Raw genomic sequence first — 27,948 nt, 5'->3', positions numbered from 1 at the left:
TTCTGTAAAGTTGTTAGTTTTTCCAAACAAAAAGTTTTTTTAAAAATGGCCCATGCCTCTGTTCCCCTGAATTTTGTCTCTTTGAGACTCTCTGACTTCAGTCTCATAGTCCCCAGAAATGTGCTATTACAACTGTCTCAGTGAAGAGCAGTGGGATACACTTATCACAACTGAGGTTCTAACATTTGTGTTTACAGAATATAGAAAAAGAACTCAGGGAAAATGAAATAAAAAACACATAACATACAAAAATACAGAATTAATACAGAAATTCAAAGAATTACATTTATAACCTAGAGGTTTCAGATACTAAGAATCAGAGTGTAGAATTTGAAGTCAGTACCTCTAATACCAGCCATGTGACCTGGAGCAGGACATTTTACCTCTTCTTTCTTCAGTGTCCTTATCTGGGACCAAGAGATATAAATTCTCAGTGTATGTAGGAAAAAAAACATGCGAGCATATGAAGAAGATTCCTGAAAATGAAAGCTAAGGAGGGAAAACTAGATACCAAATAATCTCCCACCCCAAGATCTTAGTGATGTCATCAATATTCTTTGGAGTCTAAAAAGCTTTGAAGTCTCCAAGAATTTCTAGTTTTAAAGGGGTAGGGAAGTGAATTGGGGAAAGAAAAGGACCTCATTTCCTAAGGTCCCTCTCAGAACCTTGTGCTTTATATGAGGACTCACTTAGTATTTAGGACCTTATGACACTCTCCCATGCAGCTGGTGGAAATGTAGATTGTTAGAACTTCTTCAGGTGTTTTGGCAATATTTATTCAAATAAAAAAGTGCATATGTGCACAATGAAGTTTGTATAGGGATGTTCACTGCAGTATTGTCCTAAAAGCGAATCATGGACACAAAATGTCCACCAAAGGGATCAGTCAAATAAACTATTATGCATCTATATCATTAAAGACTGCATCCATGAAAAGAATGAGACATATGCATATACTGATAAGAAATGATTTCTTACAGGTGTTTACCATAGAAAACAAGTTATGTAAGGAATTCTACCATTTTGAGGGGTGGGGTAGGATACACACACACCTATCTACCTCTCCCAAGGTGCTTATTTACACTTAAACTATCTCTGGAAGGCCACAAAAGAAATTTAACAATATTTTTTGGAAGGTATGGGTGTGAAGTGTGGGGAATAGTCTAAAGGGCATGACACAGGCAGACATTTACTTTTCACTCTGTATCTTATATATTTTTGCATATATAATCATGTGAATATAGCCCCTTCTAAAAACAAAGAATTTGTATATTTAAAAACATCCCCAAACCCCTTCCCAACACCTCCACCTCTCTTTCCTCCCCTCCCCTCCCCCCCTCCCCTCCCCTCCTACCTCCTCCTCCCCTCCTCCTTCCTCCCGCCCCTACAAACTCCTAGCCCTTTACCCGGCACAAGTTCACCAGCTCGTCCTTCTCCAGCAAGAAATTGAGAGCCTTCAGCTCTAAGAGATGTGGCTGACAGGTGGGGAGCACCCCTAGAAAAAAGGTGTTTCTGACTGACGGCGAACGGAGGTTTAGAAGAATTGCGTTGGTTTATTTCTTCGATTAAACAGGGATACAAATATATATACCAAGTAGTAGGTAAGGGGAAAATAAAGACCCTAAAAACCTTCTAACCGTTATTTGTAAAGAAAACTTAAAGTGGAACCCTGACTATTTGAAAAGGCAAAAGCGGGCGCGCGCTGCAGGCTGGGACTTGTAGTCCCTTCTGGATGGTCCACAGTGCGGCTGCGCGGAAGAGTGGGCGCTCTCCCGCGCGCATGTGTGCGGCGGCGGCGGCAGGGCTGACTGCAGTCCCGTAGAGTCAACCCAGCCGGTGTCAGGCCGCTCGGCATGGCGATCCCCGCGGCGTCCTTGGGGCCCTCGGCGCTGGGCCAGAGCGGTCCTGGCTCGATGGCTCCCTGGTGCTCAGTGAACAGCGGCCCGACACGCTACGTGCTCGGGATGCAGGAGCTGTTCCGCGGCCACAGCAAGACGCGCGAGTTCCCGGCCCACAGCGCCAAGGTGCACTCGGTGGCCTGGAGCTGCGACGGGCGTCGCCTGGCCTCGGGGTCCTTCGACAAGACGGCCAGCGTCTTCCTGCTGGAGAAGGACCGGTTGGTGAGCCGCTAGGACCCGGCCCAGGCTAGGGAGAAGGACTGTGGTAAAGCGAGGTGTGGTGGCAAGGAGAGAACGGGGGTGAGGAGTGTGGAGGTGAGGAGAGGGGAGGAGGGTGAAGGGGTGTGGAGACGAGGGGCGTGTGTGATGCGAGACAGAGGAGTATGAGGGTGAGGAGGGGGTGAACGGGCTGGGGTGGTAGGGGGTGAAGATGGGGATGCTGGAGAGGAGGACTGGTGGTTAGGGAAGGTGGCCGTGTGTAGGGAGTGTAGTAGTAAAGGAGGTGTGAAGATGAGCGGGGAGTCGCGGTGCGGGGATAGTGAAGACCGGGGGTGAGGAGGATGGATGGATGGGTGGTGAGGAGGATGGTGGGGGTGTGGGAGAGTGGTGGGAGGAATTGTGTGGTGGTGAGGGGTGGCTAGGGGCAGTGGTGGTGGGCTCACTGTGGTGGTAAGGAGGGCCTCTCTGAAAATGATAGGGCCTCCATGGCAATGAGCAGGTGGGTTGGGACCCCTTGGTGGCAGAGTAAGGGTAGAAAACCAGAAAGAAGGAGGAAGGCCAGGGAGAGCAAAAGAGTAAGGGCATTGATGTGGAACCCATCCTCAGAACAGTTCAGACTGATTGGGGAGGAAGGGAGGGAGGATTTTGGAAGGAGTTTGGGGGAAGAGGCTTGGAAGGATTTGACTCTCTAATTACCCAAACTTTTGTTGGTCACAAGATAGCTCTGTTTAAATAAGGTTGAGAAGTTACATGGGGAGGCAGGTACATATGGGTGAAGTGACATCTGTATTCTGTTCTTTCAGGTCAAAGAAAACAATTATCGGGGACATGGGGATAGTGTGGACCAGCTCTGTTGGCATCCAAGTAATCCTGATCTCTTTGTCACTGCATCTGGAGACAAAACCATTCGCATCTGGGATGTGAGGACTACAAAATGCATTGCCACTGTGAACACTAAAGGTGACTATTCAGAGAGTGGGCAGTAGGAAGATAAGCTACTTATAGTCATTCAACAAGCATTTTGCAAGTATCTTCTCTGTGCATGACCCTGTAGGTATAGGACATCCTGAGCTGAATAAGACAGTTTCCAGCTCCAAGGATATTAGGGTTTAGTGCAAGGAGAGAGACATATGTATAAAAAAAACACTAACGTAATATGACGTGGTCATCCTATAACGGAGAAGTCTACAAAGTAGATACCCAGAATGGAAATGCTTAAGTCTGCCTGGGGGAGATAGGGAGGGCCTCACAGAATTTGAGCAAACTCTTAGGGTAGCCATATAGATTTAGTGGTCAGGGTGCATTGGGTGAGCAGCTCTAGCAGGGAAGAGCATGTGCAAAGGAATGGAGAATTTGGGAAACTGCTGATAGGCTAGAATGGCTGATCTTGGAATAAATGGCTTTGATGGTCTGGGAGAAAATGACCTGGAAGTTGTGCAGTACATTTACAGACTGTTTTTCACCACGTATTACCTTATAAACCTTGAGGCCCTTTATTAAATTTTATTGACTAAGATGTTATTGATTATAAGATGCATCAGTATTTTATGGACCATTAGGAAAAAAAATAAAGTTTTATTTATCATATAGTCATGATACACCGAAAATTTTGAGATGTATCCTGATGCATTCTAAGATATATTATAGGTAATAAAGTGTGAAAAAATATGCATCTTAGAATCAGTAAAGTTGATGAAATTTTTAATTGATGTATTCAATGTGGGCTACTGGACTTTATTGGCAAGACTTGTACCTGGGGGTGGAATGATGTGGTTTCCCCAACTAGACAACTGGTGATATGTGAGTGATTTAGGTGGTATATGGATGAATATTAAAAACTGATTGTGTATATATTTTAATGCCTACTAGAAAAAAAGAACTAGCCCATAGAATTTATTGCTAAAGTAAAGCTATTTAAGTAAAAATTTGGGGGGTCAATTTTAATAAAAATCTGGAGTGAAGAAAAGTATAGCTGTTACATGGATAGTACAAAAATTGTGAAAATGGCATGTGAATGACTGGAGTTTGGGAAGTGCTGGTGTAAGAGTTAGAGGCTTTGGTGTCAAGTCTGGGTTTAGATCTTGGCTCTGTTACTTCACAGCTTTGACACTTCGGCTCATTTCTCTTCCATTTTTTCATCTGTAAAATGGGGGTAAAAAGTGTCCCTTAAAGAAACGTGAGAACTAAAGGGGGACATTTGTAGATGAATGTGCTGGACTCCCAGTTGATGTGTAAGTGGTAGTGCCCTTCTGTTGACGAGGACCTTAGTGAATGAGCTCTGGCGATAGCTCTAGTTTTTCTGTGATAACAAAATAAACTTCTGGAAGATTATGGGCTAACATTATCTTGCTGATTATATGTGGGTTCCCAGGGGAGAACATCAATATCTGCTGGAGTCCCGATGGACAGACCATTGCTGTAGGCAACAAGGATGATGTGGTGACGTTCATTGATGCCAAGACACACCGTTCCAAAGCGGAGGAGCAGTTCAAGTTTGAGGTCAATGAAATCTCCTGGAACAATGACAATAACATGTTCTTCCTGACAAATGGCAATGGTTGTATCAACATACTCAGGTGAGGGGTTCTAGCTGAAGGGACTGTCATATCTTTGCACTGGGTGCTGTGGTGGATACCAAGGTGAATTAGATGTGAGTCTATTTTGAAGGACCCAAAAGGACTAATACAGTTGACCTTTGAACAACACGGATTTGAACTGCTCAGGTCCACTTATATGTGGATTTTTTCAAGAGCAAATATTACAGTCCTACCTGATCCGGGGTTGGTTGAATCTGGGATGTGGAACCTTGGATACAGAGGAACCGTGGATACAGAGGACCAACTAAGTTATGTGTAGATTTTTGACTGTGCAGAGAATTGGCACCCCTAACCTTCTTGTTCAAGGTTCAACTGTAGTAATAAAGAATTCTAACCTCTCTTGAGCACCTTTGAACTAGGCACCTTATATTTCACTGAGTCCTCAGAGAAATCCTAGGGAGTCGATGGTGTGCTTCCCATTTCACAGATGAGGATCAGGGACTCTGAGTCACTAGTCAGCTGGTGAGCACTAGAACTGGATGCACTTGGAATTATAGCTAATTCGTACCCTTAAAGTCTCCACTTAAATATCACTTCCCCTCCAGGGAAGCCATCTTCACCCCCAAGGTTAGAAACTTATTTTGTGTACTTCCTGTTGGAAGCATTTCTCATTCTACATTATAATTGCATGTTTATTTCTCTATATCTTCCATTAGACTGTAAACTCCATGAAGGTAGGGACTGTATTTAACTTGTTTACTGTTAAATCCCTAGTGCCTAGCCCAGTATCTGCTACACAAAATTAGGATCTCAGTGAATATTCTCTAAATGAATGAAACTGTGGAATTGAAATTGAGATCTGTCTGATTCTGTTCTTTCTGTTATCTTGGGTGAGCAATGCAAGGCAGAGTGAAATAGGCTCTGTGTGAGAGCCTGGGAGTTTGCTGTAGAATCCCAAGGAAAGAAACTTATATTGATTGTGGCAGTTGGGGGTTGAAGGAGGCAGCTTCTGAGCTTGACCTTGAAAGATTAGTTGAATTTTAAGAATCAGCAAAAGGGAACTGCACAATGGACAAAACAAGTGAGAATTAGCATGATTTATTTAGAGAGTAGTTGGTAGATCAGGGTTGCTGGGAGTGGTGGCAGATAAAGTATCTGAAGAGAGACGTCCTGAAACGGGAAGATAAAGCTGAAGTATAATTTGAGACCAGGTTATTTGGGTCTGGAATTCTATGCATAGCAATTTGAACTTTATTCTGCAGGCAGTGTTTTTTGTTGTTGTTTTTTTAAAGCTTTTTTATTAGAAAATAAAACAGATACAGAAAACCATGAAATATAAATGTGTAGCTTAATGAACTATTATATGCTTAACGCCTGTGTAACTCCACCAGGTCAAGAAATAGTACTTTGCTGGCCACCTCAGAAGTCTTGCCATGGGCTTTGTCCTTCCTAATCAAAACTCCCTCCCCCAAAAACAGTCTTGATTTTTATAATATTTCTTTGTAGTTTTAGCTACCAAGTGTGCATCTCTAGATACTCTAATTTTGCCCACTTAAAAAAGTTTGATATGCCTTTTAAGTCAGCTAAACTACGGAGTCCCCCTCCATCCCTTTCTTTTACTTAGGACTTAGCTGTTGAAAAAGCAGGCTGTTAACCTGTGGAGCTTGTCCCAGTCTGGATTTTGCTGATTCCAAATGCTTGCTTATTTGTTGGAATTTAAGAGACATTTCCTCTAATCTGTTTGGTTACCCAGGAATATAGTTCATTTAGAGAAAGCAGGATAAATGGTTGATTCTTTCCCTTTGTCATTAGGTAATGAGTTAGTTCTCTGTCACCTCCAAAGATGATCACCTAGGGTTTTTTAAATAAAAAAGAATCATTATGGACTCATGGATTTAAGCATGGTAGAAGTGTTTCAGTCTATCGTAATCATTATCCTTATTGAAGCTCAAATTATCTTATTTTTGGCAAATGGGATCCTCTTCAAGTTGGTTCCTGAGTCGTTTTTTCTTTTTTTTTTTGACATAATCCTATTAGTCTTCAGTTTCTTGCTCTCTGGTATGACAAGATATGCCAGGTTCATCTTATGTTTTTCCTGCCTCAAATCTTTAATCAGAAAATTCTGAGAATTCCTGGATTCTTCTACTAGAAAATAATATTGGAGCTAAGAATGTCCATATTGTTGGGTTGACTGTTTATAGACCTTTCCAGTGGACAGAGCTAAGAAGTATATGTATTGTATATACCTTAAAGATAAAATACTTTGTGAATTCATACTGATAACTTCCAGTTAAAATCTCTTTCCTTCCAAACTGAGTGCTCTGGTTCTCAGAGATGCAGGGGATTATAGAATTTGAATATCCCATGGTTGCTTATTACCTTCATCCCTTGTTACACATACAGATATTTCAGAGTAACAATACTACCACCACCACCACCACCAATATGATTGCTTAAAATAGTAAATTTTGCTTTTTGAATATGCTTTCCTCATTCTTCCTCCATTAAAAAAATAGTCAATACTATATATTGTCAGATTATACAGCTATCACATATTATACCTTAAACATAATATAATTTCCACAAGAAACTACGTATTTAATGCTCATTACCAGCCTGGTAAGTCTGGTACATCTCTAGTCACTGATTGTCAAAACTCACTTTCCAGTTTTGATTCCTCAGGAAGAGTTCAGGGGAACAAGATTCCCTGAGTTCATACTTATTATAGCTTATATACTTCTAAAATTTTAAGATATGTTATGGGGCTTCCCTGGTGGCGCAGTGGTTGAGAGTCCGCCTGCCCATGCAGGGGACACAGGTTCGGTTCGTGCCCCTGTCCGGGAAGAACCCACATGCCGCGGAGCGGCTGGGCCCGTGAGCCATGGCCGCTGAGCCTGCGCGTCCGGAGCCTGTGCTCCGCCACGGGAGAGGCCACAACAGTGAGAGGCCTGCGTACCGCAAAGAAAAAAAAGATACTTTATTATATTGTGCTTATTATTTGAACTTTTTATAATTAATAGTTTCGCTAGATATAAACATTTCAATTCATATATTCTTGCTGGTGTATCTTAAGTATGTTACTCCATTTTCTTTTCGCATAAAGTGTTACTGTCAAAAAGTCTGATGACAATCTAATTTAAAGTCCAGTAATTTTACTACTATACGTCTTCTTGTTGGTTAGTCTGGGTTCATATTCTCAGGTATGTGGCGTTTCAGTGTATTGTTTGACATCTTTTTATTTCAGGAAAGTTGTTTTGAAATTCCAGTCTTTGATATTTGTTCTGTTGTCTTACTTCCATTTTCTTCTTAGTGTCTCCTCTTACCGTCTTAGTACCACGGTCCTCTTCTCCCAGTTTGATTGCTGTTTGTCTTGTTTCTCAGCTACCCAGAGCTGAAGCCTGTGCAGTCTATCAACGCCCATCCATCCAACTGCATCTGTATCAAGTTTGATCCCATGGGGAAGTATTTTGCCACAGGAAGCGCAGATGCTTTGGTCAGCCTCTGGGATGTAGATGAGTTAGTGTGTGTTCGGTGCTTTTCCAGGTAAGCAGCTCTGCCAGCACTTTCCTTGTTGGATAAATTTGTTTTATGTCATGTTGGGTGAAACTGGGCCCTCCTCTCACTGGGATATTTTAATGTCTCCTCTGTCTACTCTGTTATAGGCTGGATTGGCCTGTGAGGACCCTCAGTTTTAGCCATGATGGGAAAATGCTGGCATCGGCATCGGAAGATCATTTCATCGACATTGCTGAAGTAGAGACAGGTAACTATAATGAGACTCCTCTGTCTTTCATTTCTGGCCATCAGGCCTTCTCCTGTCATGTGTTTTCATCTCTGCTCATTACTACTTGGCCAGCACTAGTATAAATGGGTATTAGCATAAATGCCAGCATTAGCACAAACTCCTTAAGGCAAGTTTGTTTATTATGACTATTGTAGTCAGGTAATGGAGGGAGCAAAGAATTAGGAAAGAAAGGGGCAGGTCTGAAAGAGAGTGATTAAAGAAAATATTTTACATTTTATTCAGTTTTAATTCTTCCATTATAACAAAATTTTTGAAATACAGAAAGGGAGAAGAATGAATGAATAAATGGATGGATGGATGAATGAGTGAATGATCCCACCATTTAAATACAACCTCCTTTAGCATTGCGGGATATTTCTATCTTTGGCCTGTATGTGGACTTAAAAAATACATATATACATTTTATAATTTAAGAAATTATTAAAATAGATGTGATTTGTTTTAAAAAGCAACAAAACAGAACTTGAAAATAGAAAAATGAGAGGTGAGTATTCATTTTACAAAAGAATTTCCCCAGATTTATTTTTTAAAGCAGCTTTATTGTTTTTGGAAATACATGATACTTTATTAAAAGAATTCAAACTATATAGAAAACTTCAAAGAAAGTAAAAAGTTTGACATTCCACGATTTAAAGAGTGCCACTCTTACAGCATTTTGGTGAGCATTGTCCAGCCATCCAGACATGCAGCTCCTTCATGTCCCCTCGTGTTCATGTGATGTAGGCGTGCTCTCCTGCTGCTCCGGGGCCCTCCCTCCTCACCTGCAGGGTCTTACAGCTTCTTACATGGCGATGGCTGTTGAGCTCTACTGCTGTTTTTAATGGGGTTTAGAATTCCATTGGCTATACCAGTATATACCTAAGCTGCCCCACTCTTAGATGGCTTCTGGTCTTTACACCATTATAAATGATTCTTTGATGAGTATCATTTTACTTATGTAGTAATCCTTTTGGGTAAAATTGGGATTGCTGAGTCCAAACTGCTCACATCTTGTCAGGAACCAAACTTCCTTACAGAAGAGTTATTGCAGTGTTTATCGCAGCAGCAACGCATGCATGGAGTTAAAGGCCGAAAGGGAAATGGAAGGGGAGTAGCAGCCTCCGACACCATTTTTTATGTCTGTGTAACACAGAAATTTGCTCAGACATGTGGCTATAGATTGCCATATCCTAGCATTATGAAGAGTGGTTAACTGTCCCTGAAATAGATTACTTAAAAGAAAAAAAACAACTATATACAAAGCAGAAACAGACTCACAGACATAGAAAACAAACATGGTTTACTAAAGGGGAAAGGGAGTGGGGGGAGGGATAAATTAGGAGTATGGGATTAACAGATACAAACTACTCTATGTAAAATAAATAAGCAACAAGGATTCACTGTATACTGCAGGGAACTATATTCAATATCTTGTAATAACCTGTAATGGAAAGTGATCTGAAAAAAAACAAATCAAAACTAAATCACTTTGCTGTACATGCTCTACACCTGAAACTAACACAGTATTGTAAATCAACTATACTTCAATTAAAAAATCTTCTTTATACACATACACACACATATGTATATATGCATATGTGTGTGTATATATATATATATATATATATATATATAAACAGCTTTATTCAAATACGATTCACATACCGTATAGTTGACCAGTTTGAAGTGTATAATTCAGTGTATCATGCATTTTTAAATCAGCACCACACTGTGAACATTTTACTACATTAATCTTAACTCTAAGGTTGAAAAAATGTTAAGCAGGACTAAAAAAAATGGCTTTGGAAAAATTATGTTTAACTTCCACAAGTAGGAAGAAAAATTTTTGGAAAAAAAAAGTCCTTGTGGTTTAGTAGAAAGATCTGTGGCTTTGGAAACAGACTGACTTCCTGTGCTGACTCTGCTGTTTCCCTTTTTATTTCCCCTGCTGCTTCCTTGAGGTGTGACTTAACTGTTCAGTCACCTGTTTCTTTATAAAATGGGGTTTAAAATCATTACTTGCCTTGCTGGATTGTCATTATACTTTATTAAGATAAAGTATAATCCATCTGATTCATAAGGGGTGCTCAACAAACAGCTGCTGTTGCTGTTTTTTCAGGAAGGGTAGAATCGGGTTCAGAGCACAGGCTCTTAAGTTAACTGGCCTGCGTTCACATCCTGCTCTGCCCCCCACTGCCTCGTGACCCCTCTGCGCCTCAGTGTTCTCTGCAAAATGGGGTAGTAATTGTACTTATCCTATAGGGTTATTAAGCAGATTAAATGATTTAATGTAGGTAAGTGCTTAATGAGTATGGTCTCTTATTATTAATGTATTGATTGGTTTCTCTATATTGATTTTTATAGGAGACAAGCTGTGGGAGGTACAGTGTGAGTCCCCCACCTTCACCGTGGCTTGGCACCCCAAAAGGCCTCTACTGGCATTTGCCTGTGATGACAAAGATGGCAAATATGACAGCAGTCGGGAAGCTGGAACTGTGAAACTTTTTGGGCTTCCTAATGATTCCTGATAGGGGGACCTGATGTATGGAGAAGGCCCAGGCAGAGGCAGGCTTCCATTGTATAGTTAGTTTGGTCTGTTCTCTTGGAGTTGGTGGGCACCTAAAGTATTTATAAATTGGTATAAATTATACAAGTCTTTTATCAGGCTGCCCATTCCAGTCTCCTTCGTATTTGTTATGGTAGCTGTTCCCGTTCCTTGCCCCCTGCAGGAGGGCTCTGCAGTGATGACACCAGCATACCTTGTCCTGTCTTTCTGCTTTTGGGAATATGGTGGACTTTGTTGGGCTTGCTTCTGCTTGCCACCTAGTTTGAAGGGGTGGGTGAGGAAGGGTGAGACAGGGATGGAGATTTTTTATAATAAAAAAGAAATACATTTACTGTTGAGAATTGAACATTTAATAAAACTGACTTTTTAATTATGGGACTTCTAGGACTTTAAAAATTATGGTAACATTATTATTTTCTTATGTTTTTTTTAATTTTTATTTTATTTTTTTATTAATTTAATTTTTATTTATTTTTTTGTTATCCATTTTATACATATTAGTGTATACATGTCAATCCCAATCTCCCAATTCATCACAAGACGACCACCCCCCGCCACTTTCCCCCCTTGGTGTCCGTACGTTCGTTCTCTACATCTTTGTCTCAATTTCTGCCCTGCAAACCAGTTCATCTGTACCATTTTTCTAGGTTCCACATATATGTGTTAATATACAATATTTGTTTTTCTCTTTCTGACTTACTTCACTCTGTATGACAGTCTCTAGATCCATCCACGTCTCTACAAATAACCCAATTTCATTCCTTTTTATGGCTGAGTAATATTCCATTGTATATATGTACCACATCTTCTTTATCCATTCGTCTTGTCGATGGGCATTTAGGTTGCTTCCATGTCCTGGCTATTGTAGATAGTGCAGCAATAAACATTGGGGTGCATGTGTCTTTTTGAATTATGGTTTTCTCTGCGTATATGCCCAGGAGTGGGATTACTGGGTTGTATGGTAGTTCTATTTTTAGTTTTTTAAGGAACCTCCATATTGTTCTGCATAGTGGCTGTATCAATTTACAGTCCCACCAACAGTTCAAGATGCTTCCCTTTTCTCCACACTCTCTCCAGCATTTGTTGTTTGTAGATTTTCAGATGATGCCCATTCTAACTGGTGTGAGGTGATACCTCATTGTAGTTTTGATGTGCATTTCTCCAGTAATTAGTGATGTTGAGCAGCTTTTCATGTGCCTCTTGGCCATCTGTATTTCTTCTTTGGAGAAATGTCTATTTAGGTCTTCTGCCCATTTATGGATAGGGTTGTTTTTTTTTTTTAATATTGAGCTGCATGGGCTGTTCATATATTTTGGAGATTAATCCTTTGTCCGTTGATTCGTTTGCAAATATTTTCTCCCATTCTGAGGGTTGTCTTTTCGTCTTGTTTATGGTTTCCTTTGCTGTGCAAAAGCTTTTAAGGTTCATTAGGTCCCATTTGTTTATTTTTGTTTTTATTTCCATTACTCTAGGAGGTGGGTCAAAAAGGATCTTGCTGCATATTATGTCAGAGTGTTCTGCCTGTGTTTTCCTCTAAGAGTTTTATAATGTCTGGCCTTACATTTAGGTTTTTAATCCATTTTGAGTTTATTTTTGTGTATGGTGTAGGGAGTGTTCTAATTTCACTCTTTTACATGTAGCTGTCCAGTTTTCCCAGCACCACTTATTGAAGAGACTGTTTCTTCTCCATGTTTATTCTTGCCTCCTTTGTCATAGATTAGGTGACCATAGGTGTGTGGGTTTATCTCTGGGCTTTCTGTCCTGTACCATTGATCTATATTTCTGTTTTTGTGCCACTACCATATTGTCTTGATTACTGTAGCTTTGTAGTATAGTCTGAAGTCTATAGTCTAGAGTGAGAGGCTTCTATTGATTGTTTGATTGACAGCTTAGAAACACCTTGAGGCATATTGTACTTACTAGGTATTCGGCACTGTTGGAAGGGAGGAGGGAGAGGAAGAGAAGGAACTTGAACTCCAGAGGAGAAAAGGCTATAAGGACATAAACCTGAAGCAAACTAAGCTATGGTTGATTTTTAACCACTTAAACTTGACACTATAGATGTCCCCCTTTTCAGTGACACACAGGGGTAATGACCACCTATCTAATTTGTTGTCCACACCAGAACACTTCAATAGTGTAAGGAGGTGCTCTAATGCTGTAACATCAGGACAACAGGTATAAACTGGAACTGCCCAAGGCGGCTTGGGGTATGTGGTCACCCTGCACGAGGGCAGTGACACTGATACCGTATGGAACGAGGTGTAGTCTATACACAGAGACACAGTACATCTGCAGTGGGCAATATTAATTTCATTGTAACAATGGCAATACTGTCTTGTTTTGCAGCTTTTATTGTCAACTTGCATGTAATAACAAATAACTAACCTAAACTATACTTAGTATGTATTTGCATTAACTTGGTATGTACTGAAATGTACTAGTATGTACTTAGTATATATTAGGCTCTAAGTGCTTTTGCATATATTAACTCATTTAATCCTCTGAATAGCCTTATGAGGTTGGTGCTAATATCATTCCCACTTTTGTGAAAAGGAAGCTAAGACAGGGAAGGAACTTGCCCAGGCTGTACGTAATTTAGGGTTGGATCGAGGCTTTGAGTTTAGGCGCTCTGCCTGTTGTCTTAAACCTTACTCCCTACTGACTCTCAAATAACAGAAGACTTAACTGCACATAGAACAGAGTATAAATTTCAACTCTGACAATGTAAAAGCTAGGTCTGGAAGGGAGACAGGAGGTAGAAAGAAGGAAAGATGGTATGAATGTCCTCATTTTACAAAGCGTGACGCTGAGAGAATTTATAGTTGATCAACAATTTAGGTTTTTAAGTATATCACTACAAGTCAGAGATCCTGAGCAGTGGAATAACTAATGATGACATAACTTTACTAAGCAGTGTGGAAACAGTGTAAAGGAACTAAACCCTTACTTAGTAAAATAGAAAATGAACAGATAATGCCTCCAATTTAGTTAGAAAATCATCATGTAAGAGTATTACTTGGAAATGGGGAAGAATTCAAAATAACAAATAGTTGGACCTCCCTGGTGTCGCAGTGGTTAAGAATCTGCCTGCCAAGGCAGGGGACACGGGTTCGAGCCCTGGTCCGGGAAGATCCCACATGCCGTGGAGCAGTGAAGCCTGTGTGCCACAACTATGGAGCCTGCGCTCTAGAGCCTGCGAGCCACAACTACTGAGCCCACGTGCCACAACTACTGAAGCCCGCCCGCCTAGATCCTGTGCTCCACGACAAGAGAGGCCACTGCAATGAAGAGTAGCCCCTGCTCACCGCAACTAGAGAAAGCCAGCACGCAGCAACGAAGACCCAACTCAGCCAAAAATAAATAAATAATAATAAAAAAATAACAATAGTTGACGTAAACCTCATAAAAAAGGAAATCCAAACAGCCAGTAAACACAGAAAAGTGTACGACTTCATTAAGTAATAAGAGAAAAGTGAGTCAAAACCAATGAAACTACATGCCAATCAGTTTGACAAATACATAAATGAAGTGTGGTAGTATCAGGTATTGTAGACCTGGAGTACTATGGGAATCTTCTACCCTGTTTATACTGGAGTATAAATCGACACAACTACTTTGGAAAGCATTTAGCACTCTCCATCAACTGAAGGTATATAAATAGCCTGTGAGCCAGCAGCCCTCACCCCCGCCCTGTGTAAATGCACCGGAATAACCGGTACAGCAGGATTCCTAGCCGTGATTTGCATTAGCACAAACTGAAAACAAACTAAATGTCCATTAAGAGTCAAAAATTAAATAAATTTTGTGTATTCGTACAGTGGGAAAACTATCCAGCAATAAAATTGAATGAACTAGAGCTACAGGCAGCAATGTGGATGAATTTTTTAAACCAATGTTGAGAGAAAGAAATAAGATAGAAAAGACTTCATATACTATGATCCTCTACATAAAGTTAGATGTTGACAAAACTAAACTCTTGTTAGGGATGCATGCAGGTTAAAGGAAAGGATTGTCAAGAAATGAGGATGGTGTTTAACTGGGAAGAGGGAAGGAGATTGTGATGGGAAAAGGATATGGGGGGGGTTTTGAGATGCTGACAAGTATCAATACTTTCAGATTCGAGTAGTGTTTATGTAACTATTCTCTTTTTATTTGTCACATTGACAGTTTTGTTCTGTGCACTTCTCAGTACACATATCGTATTTTACAATTAAAAACCTGAGTAAAGAATCGGTCGCTTCTTGACTGCTGGATGTGGGAGTGGGATGAGACCATTTCATTTTAAGCCCTTCACTACTGCTTGCGTTCACATGTTCATTCATTCAGCATTAGTTGAACATATTCTGTGTACCAAGCACTCTTCTTATTTTATATGTGTTTTAACTCATGTAATCCTCACAAGAGCTCTGTGATATGGGAGCTTACCTCCATTTTATAGATGAGAAAGTTGAGGCCTAGAGTTATAGAACTCGTCCAAGGTTATATAGCTAATGGGTAGTGCCAGGCCCATTTGCCTCAGAGAATCTGAATTTTTACAATATAATCTAAAAGAGAAATTTAATTGCTAATTATAAGAAAAAAAATTGCACATTAAAGAAGATGACAAGTTTTCATCTATCCAGTTAGAGAAAAACACAGTCTGTCTTTCACACACGTACATCTTGTATTGGCAGGGATTTTCCTTATTAAGCAATTATTTATTGACCGCCTATGTTGTGCTAGGCACAGGTGCTGGGGATAAACACTTAATAAAATACACCCCCAGTCTTCAAATAACTTGCACTCTACGTGAGGAAATAAGCCAACAGTTGTAGTAGAGGTTATATACCAAGTGATACATCGCTGATGGCAGTATAAAATCTCAGAAATCTTTTGGAAAGAAGTTTGGAGATAGGTACCTCAAGCCTTAAAAATGTTCATTTGCTTTGACCTCAAACTCATTTTTATGGATTTATTGCAAGAACGTTATTCTCAATATGGAAAAAAGCTTTCATGCATAAAACGGTTATTTTGTCTTATAATATTGAAAAGTTGGAAAGAATTTAAATGTGTAAAGTGGTTAACCAGTAAACCCACTCAGTGGAATATTTTGTAGCCCACACAAAAAAATCAAGGTTATGAATCCCCTGATCATATGAGAAATGATGGATTTCAATGTTAAATGGAGAAAAGGTGAACATAAAATTTGATATCCAATATGATGGGTGCTTTGTCCCAGAAAAATCACCCTAGCCGGTGTACAGAAGGGAGAGCAGATGACAGGAAGGAAAATTATTCCAAAGCCTTATCATTAGTCTTACTTATTTAATAGAATATCAAGCAATTTTACTTTCTAACTTTTTTGGTTCCATATTTCCATGTAAGGGACGTGAATTATTAATACTTTGTGGGAGGAGGGTACACTTTTTCACAAAAATTTAACACTGTGTTCTAATTCCCTCCACTAGAGGGAGAAACTATTTCATGTAATTTCACTTTGATGTGCTATTTAGAACCAGTCAGGAAGTTTTACTCTACTTTCCTCTGACTGTGGTGAGGGTTTTTTTGTTTGCTTATTTGTTTAGAAATTCTTTGAAATCGGTTTTAGACGATTTATTAAACCATTATATTGAAAGTAGAGGAATTTTGCAATTTTTTTCCCCTTTTTCCCCATTGAAAACTTGGCTGGCTTTAGTAATGAAACATTAAAGAATTTGAAGTTCTCAGACTGTCAGTTTTTTAAACATGATCTGAATATAAAAATATATGTTCATTGAGTAAATTTTTGAAAACAATGAACAGCTTCTTGAAGGAAGTAGAAGCCACCTCTGCATGTACACACACCTAATCTGCTCTTTTGTCCTAAAGAAGTATGAAAAATATTTTGCCATGTCACTACACACTCCTCTGCATCAGAGAATTTGATTAAGCTTATGCACCGTTTCCCAGGAAAAACGCACAGATACATTTTGAATGTGGAACTCCTGAAGCCCATTCATTAACTCTGGTTGAGACCCGTTGTCATTCTTTTCTTAGTGGCTTCATAGCGCATTCCTTCAGACGGTGAGCTCTTTTTGTTTAAACCAGTCCCAATTTGGAGGCTCTTAGCTTTCTTCTAGGGTTTGGTTATAAACAATCTTATGACATCATGTTGGTAGATAAATCTTTGCCCACATCTTTGATTTTCTTAGGGTAAACTCCTGATGTAGGATTGTTGTTAGGTACCAAGAGCTACTCTCCAGAAAGTGATACCAGCTCCTCTCCCAATGATGGCATATAACAGAGTTCCTCATTCTTTAAGTGATTGTTCAAAGCAGCTAAAATGTATAAATATACCTTACTGTTTTCATAAGTGTAGGTATTCTGATTGTTTATCACTGCATAAGAAACCACCCTGAAACAGTGGCTTAAAACAATGAAAATCGTTTATTTTGTTCATGAACCTGGAGGTTGAGTAGAATATTAATTCTTTCATTACACTCTTACTGACTGAAAACAGTACCTATCTGACTAGCTCACAGTTCTGTAGGTCAGAAGTCCAGGCACAGCGTGACTAGGTTTCCTGCTCAGATCCACACTGGAACATGTGGGTTCCCTCCCGAGAGTGTTAAAGCATGTGAAATGTAAGTGGAAGACATTGAGCCCCAGACGTTGGATGTTCACCATAGTTTGTGTGGGTCACAGAGCTGAAATCTAGATGTCAGTCAGGCTGTGTTAGCACCCAGAGGCTCTGGGAAAGAATGGCTCCAGGCTTCTTCGGCTTGTTGGCATAATTCAGATTCTGCAGTTGCAGGACAGAGGTCCCCATTTCCTTGCTGGCTGTCAGTCGGGGGACAGTCTCAGGTCCTAGAGGCCTCTCGCTTGCCTTCCCTGCCGCAGCATTGGACTTCTTCAGAGCCAGCAATGGAGAGTCTCCCTCTTGTCCCTTTTGTACTTCAATTCAGGAAGAGTTCAGGTCCTTTTCATGGGGTGCCTGAGTAGGTCACATCCACCTAGAATAATCTCCCTATCTTAAAAAATCAACTGATTTTGAACCTTAATTCCATCTGCAAAATCCCTTCATTGCAGCACCTAGATTTAGAGTTTGATTGGATAAGTGGAAGGTTTGTGTACTTCAGTAAGCAGGAATCTTGGGGGCTCTGTTAGAATTCTGCCTATTGCTAGCAGTGTCCCCACTTCAAAGACCGAAGTGTCTTAGTTCCTAAAACTCCTAAGAGAGTTTATCAGTGTTCATTTTATTTCAGTGACCTTGGTGAATGGGAAGACAGGAATGGCACCCAGCTTCCTGAGTCCACAGTGTGGCTCTGCTACTTAGTGGTGTGACCTTGGCTGTGCTGCTCTACTTATTCTACTTCTCTGCCTCTGTTTCCCTCATCTGTAAACTAGGGCTTCCCTGGTGGCGCAGTGGTTCAGAGTCTGCCTGCTGATGTAGGGGACACGGGTTCGTGCCCCGGTCCGGGAGGATCCCACATGCCGTGGAGCGGCTGGGCCCAAGAGCCATGGCCGCTGAGCCTGCTTGTCTGGAGCCTGTGCTCCGCAATGGGAGAGGCCACAACAGTGAGAGGCCCGTGTAACGCAAAAAAAACAAAAACAAAAACATGGAGTTAGTGATCGTTCTTTCCTCGTAGGGTTTTTTGTTTTATACATTTATTTATTTATTTTTGGCTGCGTTGGTTCTACGTTGCTGCTCGCGGGCTTTCTCCAGTTGCGTCGAGCGTGGGGCTACTCTTCGTTGCAGTGCGGTGGCTTCTCTTATTGCGGAGCACAGGCTCTAGGCGCGCAGGCTTCAGTAGTTGTGGCACGTGGGTTCTAGAGCGTAGGCTCAGTAGTCGTGGCACACGGGCCTAGTTGCTCCGCGGCATTTCGGTTCTTCCCGGACTAGGGCTCGAATCTGTGTCCCCCGCACTGGCAGGCGGATTCTTAACCACTGTGCCAGCAGGGAAGCCCCCTTTTAGGGTTTTGATGATTAGATTAGTTCATACCCAGGGAACTCCAGGAACAGTGCTTGACTGTGAATTGCTTTAAAAGTGATTACTTTTTAAAAACATGCTTTTGAATCTGCAGTTAGGCAATTCAGGTATGTTAAACATGTTCATTAATAGGACTTCCTGCTATAAAAGACCCACAAATAAAAATAGACTTTTTCTTTCTTGGTCTTAACTTCTTATTTCTGACTTACTATGTTATACGCATATGCCTTTTATGGTGGGCTGCCACAAATTTATGTTGGAAAGAGTGGAATTTAAATAAATCTTACCTATGCTAATTTGATAGATTTTGATAATTCATTTCACTAGCATGGTATGATATTACCAGTAGGAGACTAAACTCTGAGTTCACTTCTGGCTCTGCCCCTGAATCCTGATGAAACTAATAGCTGGAAAGGCTTTTGGATATTATACTATGAATTAGCTATAATATTGACTCTGTTTGTTTAGGAAAACCTGGAGGAGTGCCTAAAGCAGTTAAAGGAGGAAAGAGTAATAAGACTGAAGGCTGACAGACGCGTCAGTGAGGTAAACACGTTTCTTCTTCTGCTTTTGAGAGTGTTCTGGTTTTATTTTGATTTTATTTTAAGCCATATACACATAATTTGTAAGCTTTAAAACTGTAATATGTTGCAAATTGGTTGTATCATATGGACTTTTGCATTTACTGGTATGTAGTGATCATATGATCTATATTCCAGAAAGCATGTTTTTAAAAATGTGAAAATCTGGTTTTGTGTGTGTGTGTGTATGTGTGTGTGCACTTTTATATGACATTAGCCTATTTCCTGTTCATGATTCTTTGATTCAAGAAGGCACTTTTTGTGCATATACTGTATATACAGTAACATAAAAGACACGATGAGACTCTTCTGGCAATGAATTAGGAAAGTGAATCCTTTAAATAAATTTAAGATATTGGAAAACTTCTAAGAATGCAATGAAAGATAAAAATATATACTATGAGAATTACATTAGGTAATGTGCATGAAAGCAGGGCATAATCTAAAAAGTTCTATCTAAATATAATTTATCACAGGGTGAGTGTAGGGAGGAATTTTTGAAAGTGCATCCATTGGATTGGCGGACACTCATTCAATAAATGTTGAGCACCTGCTCATGTAAGGCAAAAGGGGCATCATGCACATTAACGGCCTTTCTGAGAAATACTAGAGTTGAGCTTACAGGGGGTTTTAAGTGCATAGGTGATGAGCGGAAGGGGAAGAGTGCACGGGGGTGAATATTTTCAAGAAGCCAAAGAAAATATTGGTGATTGTACATTTAATAAATTGGGTTGGGTATGATTTAGGACTTTTAAACGTAAGCATTAGATATTTTGCTCACTAAAGTTAATTCTTAACATTCAGCAGAGTTGTAATATGTTTTGTTCAGATCAGATTCTATAATTCATTTTCTAATTTAAGAGAAACTTAAAGCAGGTAATTTTCTAATGTGGAATGAGGCTCCGTTATGAATTGAACTAGTTAGAAATGTGGTCTTTTGTGAAAGATCATTAATAAAACAATAACTTTGGTTTATTTATATACCACCTAAGTGTTATATAGGAAACTTTGTTGGGTGCCTGTGGGTTTTGGTTACTATGTGATATGGCCTCTGTCTTTACTGGTGGAGAGTTAGGTTAATTACAAATTAATTACATTTTGAGTGTTTTAGTTTTGTTCCTTGAACATAGGCAAGACTACTTTTGATGACAATGAGAAAAAATCATGTCAGACATTTTTAGTCTTCTTTTATAGCTGGAACATGAAAATGCCCACTTAAGAAATATGAATTTCTCTTTGTCTGAAGCCCTTCATGCCCACTCATTGACAAGCATGATCCTGGATGATGCAGGTGTTTTGGGCAGCATTGAGAATTCTTTTCACAAGTTCCATGCTTTCTTGGATCTCCTTAAAGATGCTGGGTTAGTTCATTTCTCTTCATGGCGTTCTTCTCTTTGCGACTATAATGGTAGTTTGCTGAGGAACTGGAGCAATTTTCATCACTTCCGTGGCCATATTTAGTGTAATAATAGGTAATACAGTTGACTTTTTAAAATGAGGAATTAAATTTTTTAAGAAATGCAAATAGGGAAGCCTGCTTTGGTAGAGTGGGGAGCTCATTATAAAAGAGTAACCTGTAGATAGAGTAATTAGTAGGTGTAGTTTTTTGTAAAGATTAAATTGAAGGCAGTTTTCATTGAAAATATTCGGGAATGGATAAGAATTTTCCTATCTTTCATTTACTTTGCTTGTTTGATAAGTTTGAATTAAAGTTATTTTTGCCTTAGACATAAAAATTATTATTAATCTGCAGGGGAGATATAGGTCAGTGGTTCTCAACTGGGAGCAATTTTGCTGGAAGAGGGAAGTGGAGATTGATGGTTGATGGAGTGGTGTTTTGTCAGTGAATGAATTGGTGTTGGTGTTGGGAAGGAAGGAACAAACACATTCTTGGAAACTGGAGGAAATGTGGTAAAGAAGTGTGGGAATGGAGGTGTGAGAGGTAATGGACGAGGTGCGTGGTAGATGTTGAAGCTGCTAGTCAGACAGTGTTTAAAATGGAGCCGTAATAGGTAAGGAGATGGGATGTGTCCTAGAGGATGAATCTGGAAAGGGCTGAGAATTTGGGGGAGAGAGAGGCTTGTAGTCTGGAGTAGGATGTAGGCTTTTAAGATTTTAGAAGTACTTCATGATTGTAGGTCTGGGGAAATCTAAACTGCTCTTCTGTGATTATAATAACCTTTGTCTTTTCTCCTTTCCTCCTCTGGTCCAGGCTTGGGCAGCTGGCCACAATGGCTGGTATAGAGCAGTCAGATTTTCATTTACTAGGTCGTCCCCAGGTGAATTCTACTGTTAGTAGTCCACGTAAAGAAGAAAAGAAGGCGCTTGAAGAAGAAAAATCAGAATCAAAACAGGGTGCCCCAGGACAAATGCAAAATATCCAAGTAAGTGGACAGAACAGCACTTCATGATTCTAAGAGTGATTAGCAAAAAGGAAATGACCAAGTCAGGGAGAAAACAATAATGATCAGTCTCTAATAGTTCACATGCTCAGGAGCTAGAAGATTCTGGAATCCTTTCCAAATCTGAGATTAGTAAATGTGTGCCCATTTCATGATACTGTATTGTTGTAAATAAGGAGACTGGAAGTTCTTTAGAAAATTTATGAGTTAAAGCAAACTATCCTTAATGAAGAAAGAAAACATTAGAGAAAATATTCCAGATTTTAAATTGTATAAATGTCTATTCTATTCATATTTTATCTAGGTTTCTATCTGTATGCAGTCAGCTTACAATGAAGGAACACTAATGAAGGTACACATGCTGATATAATTTTTAAAATAAGTAATCCAGACATAGCTAATAGGTAACATATGACAGTGAGTCACTGGTTATGGGAATGGGAGGGGAAAACCTGTCAGCTTTTCCTCTAGCCTTACTTGGAGCCCCCATCAACCAATCTCAGACTGGTCTTGGGAACTGACAGCTTGAGAACACAGTCTGGTCACAAACTATATACTGTTTACATGTGCCTGGAGGATAGAAAAGAGATTAATTATCTTACAGAATAGGGTTTTATTTTTAGTGAGGGAAAGGAAATGGGTAATAACTACCCCAGTCACCAAAGTCTGAAAATGTAGTGGACATAGTCTTGGATATAGCTAGGTTAAGCTGAGAATCACTTGGCAAGATATAATTAGAAAAAAACTGGCTCTGAAATCTTCTGAATATTGACTGTGTTAATAATAAGATCACAGAGTAACACTGAAGTTTTGAACTCTACTTTTTCATGGTTGGCTTTGTTCATCACTGAATTTTTGTCTTGTCTTTTGTTTTTCCCTCCAGTTTCAGAAAATTACAGGTGATGCTGGGATTCCTTTGCCTGTCGACTCCTTCCATGTCCCAGTGTCTACTCAGGAGGCCTTAGAAACTTCCAAAGACAACCTGGGGGTCCCAGTCACAGAGCAGCGGCAGGAGTCTTTTGAAGATTTCATTGCTAGAACATGTTCTCCCTTCAGCAGACGTCATTTCTGGAACTGGAAGTGAAAGAAAAGAAGAGGAATTATCTAGAAATAGCAGGTCTTCTTCACAGAAAATGACCAAAGCAGGTGAATATACCCAAAACTACTCTGCTAAGAAACAACCTGGGAAGGACCTGCATTCCTGCTCTGACTCACCTGTAAAGCAGAAAAGCAAAGGAATTGGCCAAAATAATTCTTTGCTTAATGAACCAATTAGAAGTGAGTCTTCGAAAAAACACATTTCTGTTAAGAAAGAGAGTACAATAGTGACTGTTTCATCAAAGACAACTAAAAGTAAACTCAATCTACTAGAACATTCTGAAAGTGATACTCCTGGATCTGATTGTGAATTTCAAGAAAGCATCCATACTCTATCACACCTAACATAGGTCTAAATCTTTTAAAATTATGTTTTTGTCTTCAAATTTTAATAAATTACTTATGTTTTTATTATAGCATATGGTGGTTTCAGTTACTTGACTGGAAGCCATTAGAGAAAGATTTATCTATACTTTTTTATTATAATGAAAGTTTTGCTGTACTTTTCCTTGTGACACTTTGCACCATTCATTCAGCTAATGTTTACTGAGGGCTTCATATGTACAGTACTTTTCTGGGTGCTATTGTTTTCAGCAGTGAACAAAATAAAGCCTTTACTCTCCTGGAACTAGCACTCTGTGTTGGGAGAAAACATAAACAACAAAGCAGGGTAAGGGTTAAAAAGAGATGGGAATGATAAATGGAATAGTTTTACCGTTTGGTTAAACATCAAACTATTATAAATCACATGGCCAGATGCCATTGAGGTATTTTAATTCACAATAACCAGAGAGCCTCAAACATTTACCAAGGCACTTAACCGTGTTTATGGATTACAGCAACGCTCTGAGGTAGGGAACTGTTACCATCCCCGGTTACAGATGAGGAGTCTGAGGAGACATTATGTGAGTTGCCCAGAATTACACAGCTGTAAGTAAGTGGGAAGCTGCAATGTGACCCGAACCCATACTCTATTTTTTTTTTTAATGTATGGACTTTATTATGTTTCATTTATGTGAATTTTTTCTTTAAAGATTTTTTCTGATGTCGACCATTTTTAAAGTGTTTATTGCATTTGTTACAGTATTGCTTCTGTTTTATGTTTTGGCTTTTTGGCCGCAAGGCATGTGGGATCTTAGCTCCCCCACCTGGGATCGAACCCTCACCCCCTCCATTGGAAGGCGAAGTCTTAACCACTGGACCACCAGGGAAGTCCCCCTTATGTGACTATTTTTATGGCAATTTTTAAAAATTTTGTTTTTTTATTGACGTAGAGTTGAATTACATTTTTGTGTTAATTACTGCTGTACAGGAAAGTGACTCAGTTACACATTTATATACATTCTTTTTCATATTCTTTTCCATTACGGTTTATCACAGGATATATAGTTCCCTGTGCTCTACAGTAGGACCGTTTTGGTTTTTTTTAAATACATTCACTTTTTTTAAAATAAATTTATTTATTTTTGGCTTCATTGGGCCTTGGTTGCTGCACGCAGGCTTTCTCTAGTTGTGGTGTGTGGGCTTCTCATTGTGGTGGCTTTTCTTGTTGCAGGGCACGGGCTCTAGGTGCATGGACTTAAGTAGTTGTGGTATCGGGCTTAGTTGCTCTCTGGCATGTGGGATCTTCCCTGACCAGGGCTCGAACCCGTGTCCCCTGCATTGGCAGGCGTATTCTTAACGACTGCGCCACCAGGGAAGTCCCATGTAGGACCTTTTTGTTTATCCATCCTGTATATACACCAGTTTGCATCTGCTAATCCCAAACTCCCAATCCAACCGTCTCCCACCCCCTCCCCCTTGGCAACCACCACTCTATTCTCTATGTCCTTGGTTATGTTTCTGTTCACAGATAGGCAGAACCCAGGCTCTTAATTACTTTGTTATCCTGTTTCCTTGTTAAGAGAAGAAGGGTTTAAGGAAGGCACCGAGAGAGAAGCCAGTGAGCACTAGAGATGCAAAAGAGTGGGGCTGTCAGAAAGCACACCTGTCTCCTTCCCCCATCTGAGCAGAATTTTTAAATGGCAGAGTATGTAAGAGTATGTGATGACACATCTCTGGATTAAATTATGTCTCCCTGGTAAAACATGCACAGATAAGTCTTTAGTTCAATCAGACTGAAAGGTGAGATCAGAGAAAAGCTGGAGTGTCAGATTTCTTCTAAAAAGTCCTGCCTGATTGTTACTAAGAGGGCTACTATAGTACTGGTTAGTTCATTAGTCATGGATTGGGTGTTAGAGGAGTGAAACAATGAGCAAGATGTAGCTTTGGCCCTTTAGCAGTGGAGTGAGAGGGAAGACGCACAGCAGATGTCTCATCCTGCACGTGACATGCTGTGACAGGCATATTCAGGGCGTTTGGTCAGTGTTTGTGGAAGAAGAGGGGGAGCTGTGAGGCAAAGAAAAGTCATCAACAGAGGCAGTCCCTAAGCTAAGTCTTAAAGGACTCATGAAAAACTGGTGAGTCAGCCGGTGAAGGGAAAGGACACTCAAGGCAGAGAGGACAGCGGAAGTCCAGAGCCGTGAGTGTGCGAGGGGTGTGTTACGGAGCCACAGGCACAGGCTCTGGAGGATCAGTGCAGTGTCGCGAGGCAGTGGCAAGTGCCCCTAAAGGAGGCCGCGAGGAGGAGGAGAGCGGGTCTTAACCACCCATGTGCGTGGACCTGGTTTCCTCAGAAAACAGCTAAGAATGGAAAGGACAAGTTCAGGTGGCATTTTAGACCACTGACGTCAGTATGGATGAGGAATTTGAAGAAGCCTGGAGACAATTATGCCCCAGTCTTCTGAGGAGCAGCGGTTTTTATTTTCAAGTGGGACTTTCACGCTGCCACCTCCTCTCCTGTCCCTACTGAAAGGTTCATAGGCCAGCAGAAGGGAGAGCCTGGCTTAAGTAAAGTTAATCAGGTTTCTTTACTGTACAGCTCCTCGGGGCTGCTGTAGGCTAGTGTTCATTCTGGATCGTCACAGCAGGCGCATGGTACACAGCCATCCTCAAAGCTATTTGACTCTAGAGTCCTCTTTAATAGAAGTGTCTAACAACTGGTTCCACGAAACAGCAATTTGGTAACTTCTAGACCAGGTAGTAGCAAGGAGAAAGGGGTCTGAAATAAGGTATAGATGAAGGGAGGAAATAAGTTCTCATTTTATTTAGGAAATTACAAGCAAGACTTGATCTTGGGAAGTAAGGAAGAAGTAGGAGGCGAAGGCTGAATCCCCATCTGTGTGACTAAGGTTGGGTGGTGGTATCATTGAGTTTGGAAATAGGGGATAAAGAACTGAATTGGGGAAAAGACTTTAGTTCTGGACATGTAGAATTTTAAAGCACCTGTAGAATTCAGGAGACAAACTGGTAGATAACTGGACATGCACGTGAAGACATGCAAAGATAAAAATTTGAATGTCATCAGCACATATCAGCAGTCATTAAAATCATGAACATAGATGAGATTTCAGAGAATTGTGAGTACTGACAACGTTTAAGTAATAAGCAGAGAAAGAATTCTGGGAAGGAGACAGGTGATAGAGTTTCAAGAAGGAGGAAGTAGATGACAGTGTCATCCTTCAGAGAATGTGAGTGTCCATTGGATTTGGGCAGTTAGGTCCCCAGTGACCTTAGAGCAGTTCAGTGAAGTGGTGGACAAAAAGCCAGATGGCAATAAATTGAGGGTGTAGGGCTGCCTGTGGGGGCCAGGCGGGGCTAGCGAGGACAGTGGGAATAGGCTGCTCTGAAGGAGTTTGGATGAAAAGAGAAAATAATTAGCAAAAAAGAATTTTTTAGAATGAGAAGGACTTATATTTTTTATGTTGAAATGAAGGAACCGATAAAGGAGATCCTGAAGATGTAGATAATAATTTAGAGAATTGGGGAAACATGGACATATGAATAAGAAAAAACCTTGCACAGTATATAAAAATCACTTGTATCCTTCCAGTTGGATGGGTACTGGTAAGTTTGGGAGGAAATAAAAGTAAGAAGAGATAGAAGTTAAATGAGTTTATACTGATAGCCTCAGTTTTCTTTGACACAGATTTTCAGAGACACATATTATACACATACATAATTACAGTTTTAAAATTCCTACATAGTTACATGTTTTATTAATCACATCTGAGAAAAGTCATTGATTTTCATTTTGTACCCCATTATCTTGTAAGGACAAGATACAGTGACAATTTCCAAGCGTTTTGCTTATCAGAGCTGAAACTGAAAGCATCTCCATAATTGAATTTTCACTTCTTATTTGTAATAAGTTTATCCTTAGGAGGATACTTTCATAGTGTTTGATCACAGATGAGTTTGGGCATTGCTATCACTCAATAATGTTAAACATCTGTCAGGTTCTCTCCTATACTATATATTAATTTTTTCTCCGTGAAGCAAATATTAATTGGCGGCCTGTGGGAATAAGATACACCTAGGTCCTCTTTCCTTGGTATATTCACAAAAGCCTCTGAAAGTAAATTTCCAAGTCAGGCCATACTAAGTCCTGGCATAATAAGTTTTCATCGTTAACAGTTTTTTTGTGTTTGTGGGGTTTGTTTTTATTTTTTTGAAGCAAGGATAAGACACTGTCTTAACTCAGTAGTTGTCCATTGATTAATAAGTCAGAGAAGACATTGATGAAGCATGGTATTTTGAATTTCCTTTCCACAGAACAGGTAATGGGCCATCCCGAAACTCTGGTGAGATGCTTATCATTTTCAGATTTTGGAGTGGCAGAGAAAGCCCTATTACACCTTGAATTATCACTAGAAACATGAATTCAGCCAAATAAAAACAGTGCCTCTGCCTACTGAGGTTGTCAATTTCCATCTCAACAAAAGTGAACATTTCTCCTTTAGATTAAAATCTAGAAAATCCCCTCTGTCCAGGATGCCATAATGGGGTGCAAGAAAGAGGAAAACTGAAGCT

The 27,948-nt window shown here is 40.1% G+C and overlaps 2 protein-coding genes across 2 annotated transcripts; both read left to right on the top strand.

Moving 5' to 3' along the window:
• Positions 1–1,791: 1,791 nt before the first annotated feature.
• Positions 1,792–11,382, top strand: THOC3 (THO complex subunit 3). Its single transcript, XM_065874935.1, has 6 exons — positions 1,792–2,120; positions 2,921–3,077; positions 4,489–4,693; positions 8,036–8,197; positions 8,317–8,417; positions 10,803–11,382. Exons 1-6 carry the CDS (start codon positions 1,854–1,856, stop codon positions 10,964–10,966), a joined length of 1,056 nt encoding a protein of 351 aa, XP_065731007.1. The 5' UTR covers positions 1,792–1,853; the 3' UTR covers positions 10,967–11,382.
• A 9,427-nt stretch (positions 11,383–20,809) lies between these two features.
• LOC136121582 (centrosomal protein of 78 kDa-like) lies at positions 20,810–23,023 on the top strand. The gene is made up of 3 exons (XM_065875494.1): positions 20,810–20,898; positions 21,750–21,921; positions 22,823–23,023. Exons 1-3 carry the CDS (start codon positions 20,810–20,812, stop codon positions 23,021–23,023), a joined length of 462 nt encoding a protein of 153 aa, XP_065731566.1.
• The last annotated feature ends 4,925 nt before the right edge of the window (positions 23,024–27,948 follow it).

Source organism: Phocoena phocoena, chromosome 3 (genome assembly GCF_963924675.1).
Source record: "Phocoena phocoena chromosome 3, mPhoPho1.1, whole genome shotgun sequence".
NCBI classification, from domain to species: domain Eukaryota; kingdom Metazoa; phylum Chordata; class Mammalia; order Artiodactyla; family Phocoenidae; genus Phocoena; species Phocoena phocoena.
Note: the sequence above shows the minus strand (reverse complement) of the source record. Positions and strands in the feature narration are given on the sequence as shown.

What these genes read in the sequence shown, in the direction of transcription:
- THOC3 (XM_065874935.1), top strand. Translation starts at nt 1,854, where the DNA reads ATGGCGATCCCCGCGGCGTCCTTGGGGCCCTCGGCGCTGGGCCAGAGC. An exon ending in GGTTGTATCAACATACTCAG is followed by an intron (nt 4,694 to 8,035) that starts GTGAGGGGTTCT and finishes CTTGTTTCTCAG; the next exon opens with CTACCCAGAGCTGAAGCCTG. An exon ending in CATTGCTGAAGTAGAGACAG is followed by an intron (nt 8,418 to 10,802) that starts GTAACTATAATG and finishes TGATTTTTATAG; the next exon opens with GAGACAAGCTGTGGGAGGTA.
- LOC136121582 (XM_065875494.1), top strand. Translation starts at nt 20,810, where the DNA reads ATGATCCTGGATGATGCAGGTGTTTTGGGCAGCATTGAGAATTCTTTT. An exon ending in GATCTCCTTAAAGATGCTGG is followed by an intron (nt 20,899 to 21,749) that starts GTTAGTTCATTT and finishes CCTCTGGTCCAG; the next exon opens with GCTTGGGCAGCTGGCCACAA. An exon ending in GACAAATGCAAAATATCCAA is followed by an intron (nt 21,922 to 22,822) that starts GTAAGTGGACAG and finishes TTTTCCCTCCAG; the next exon opens with TTTCAGAAAATTACAGGTGA.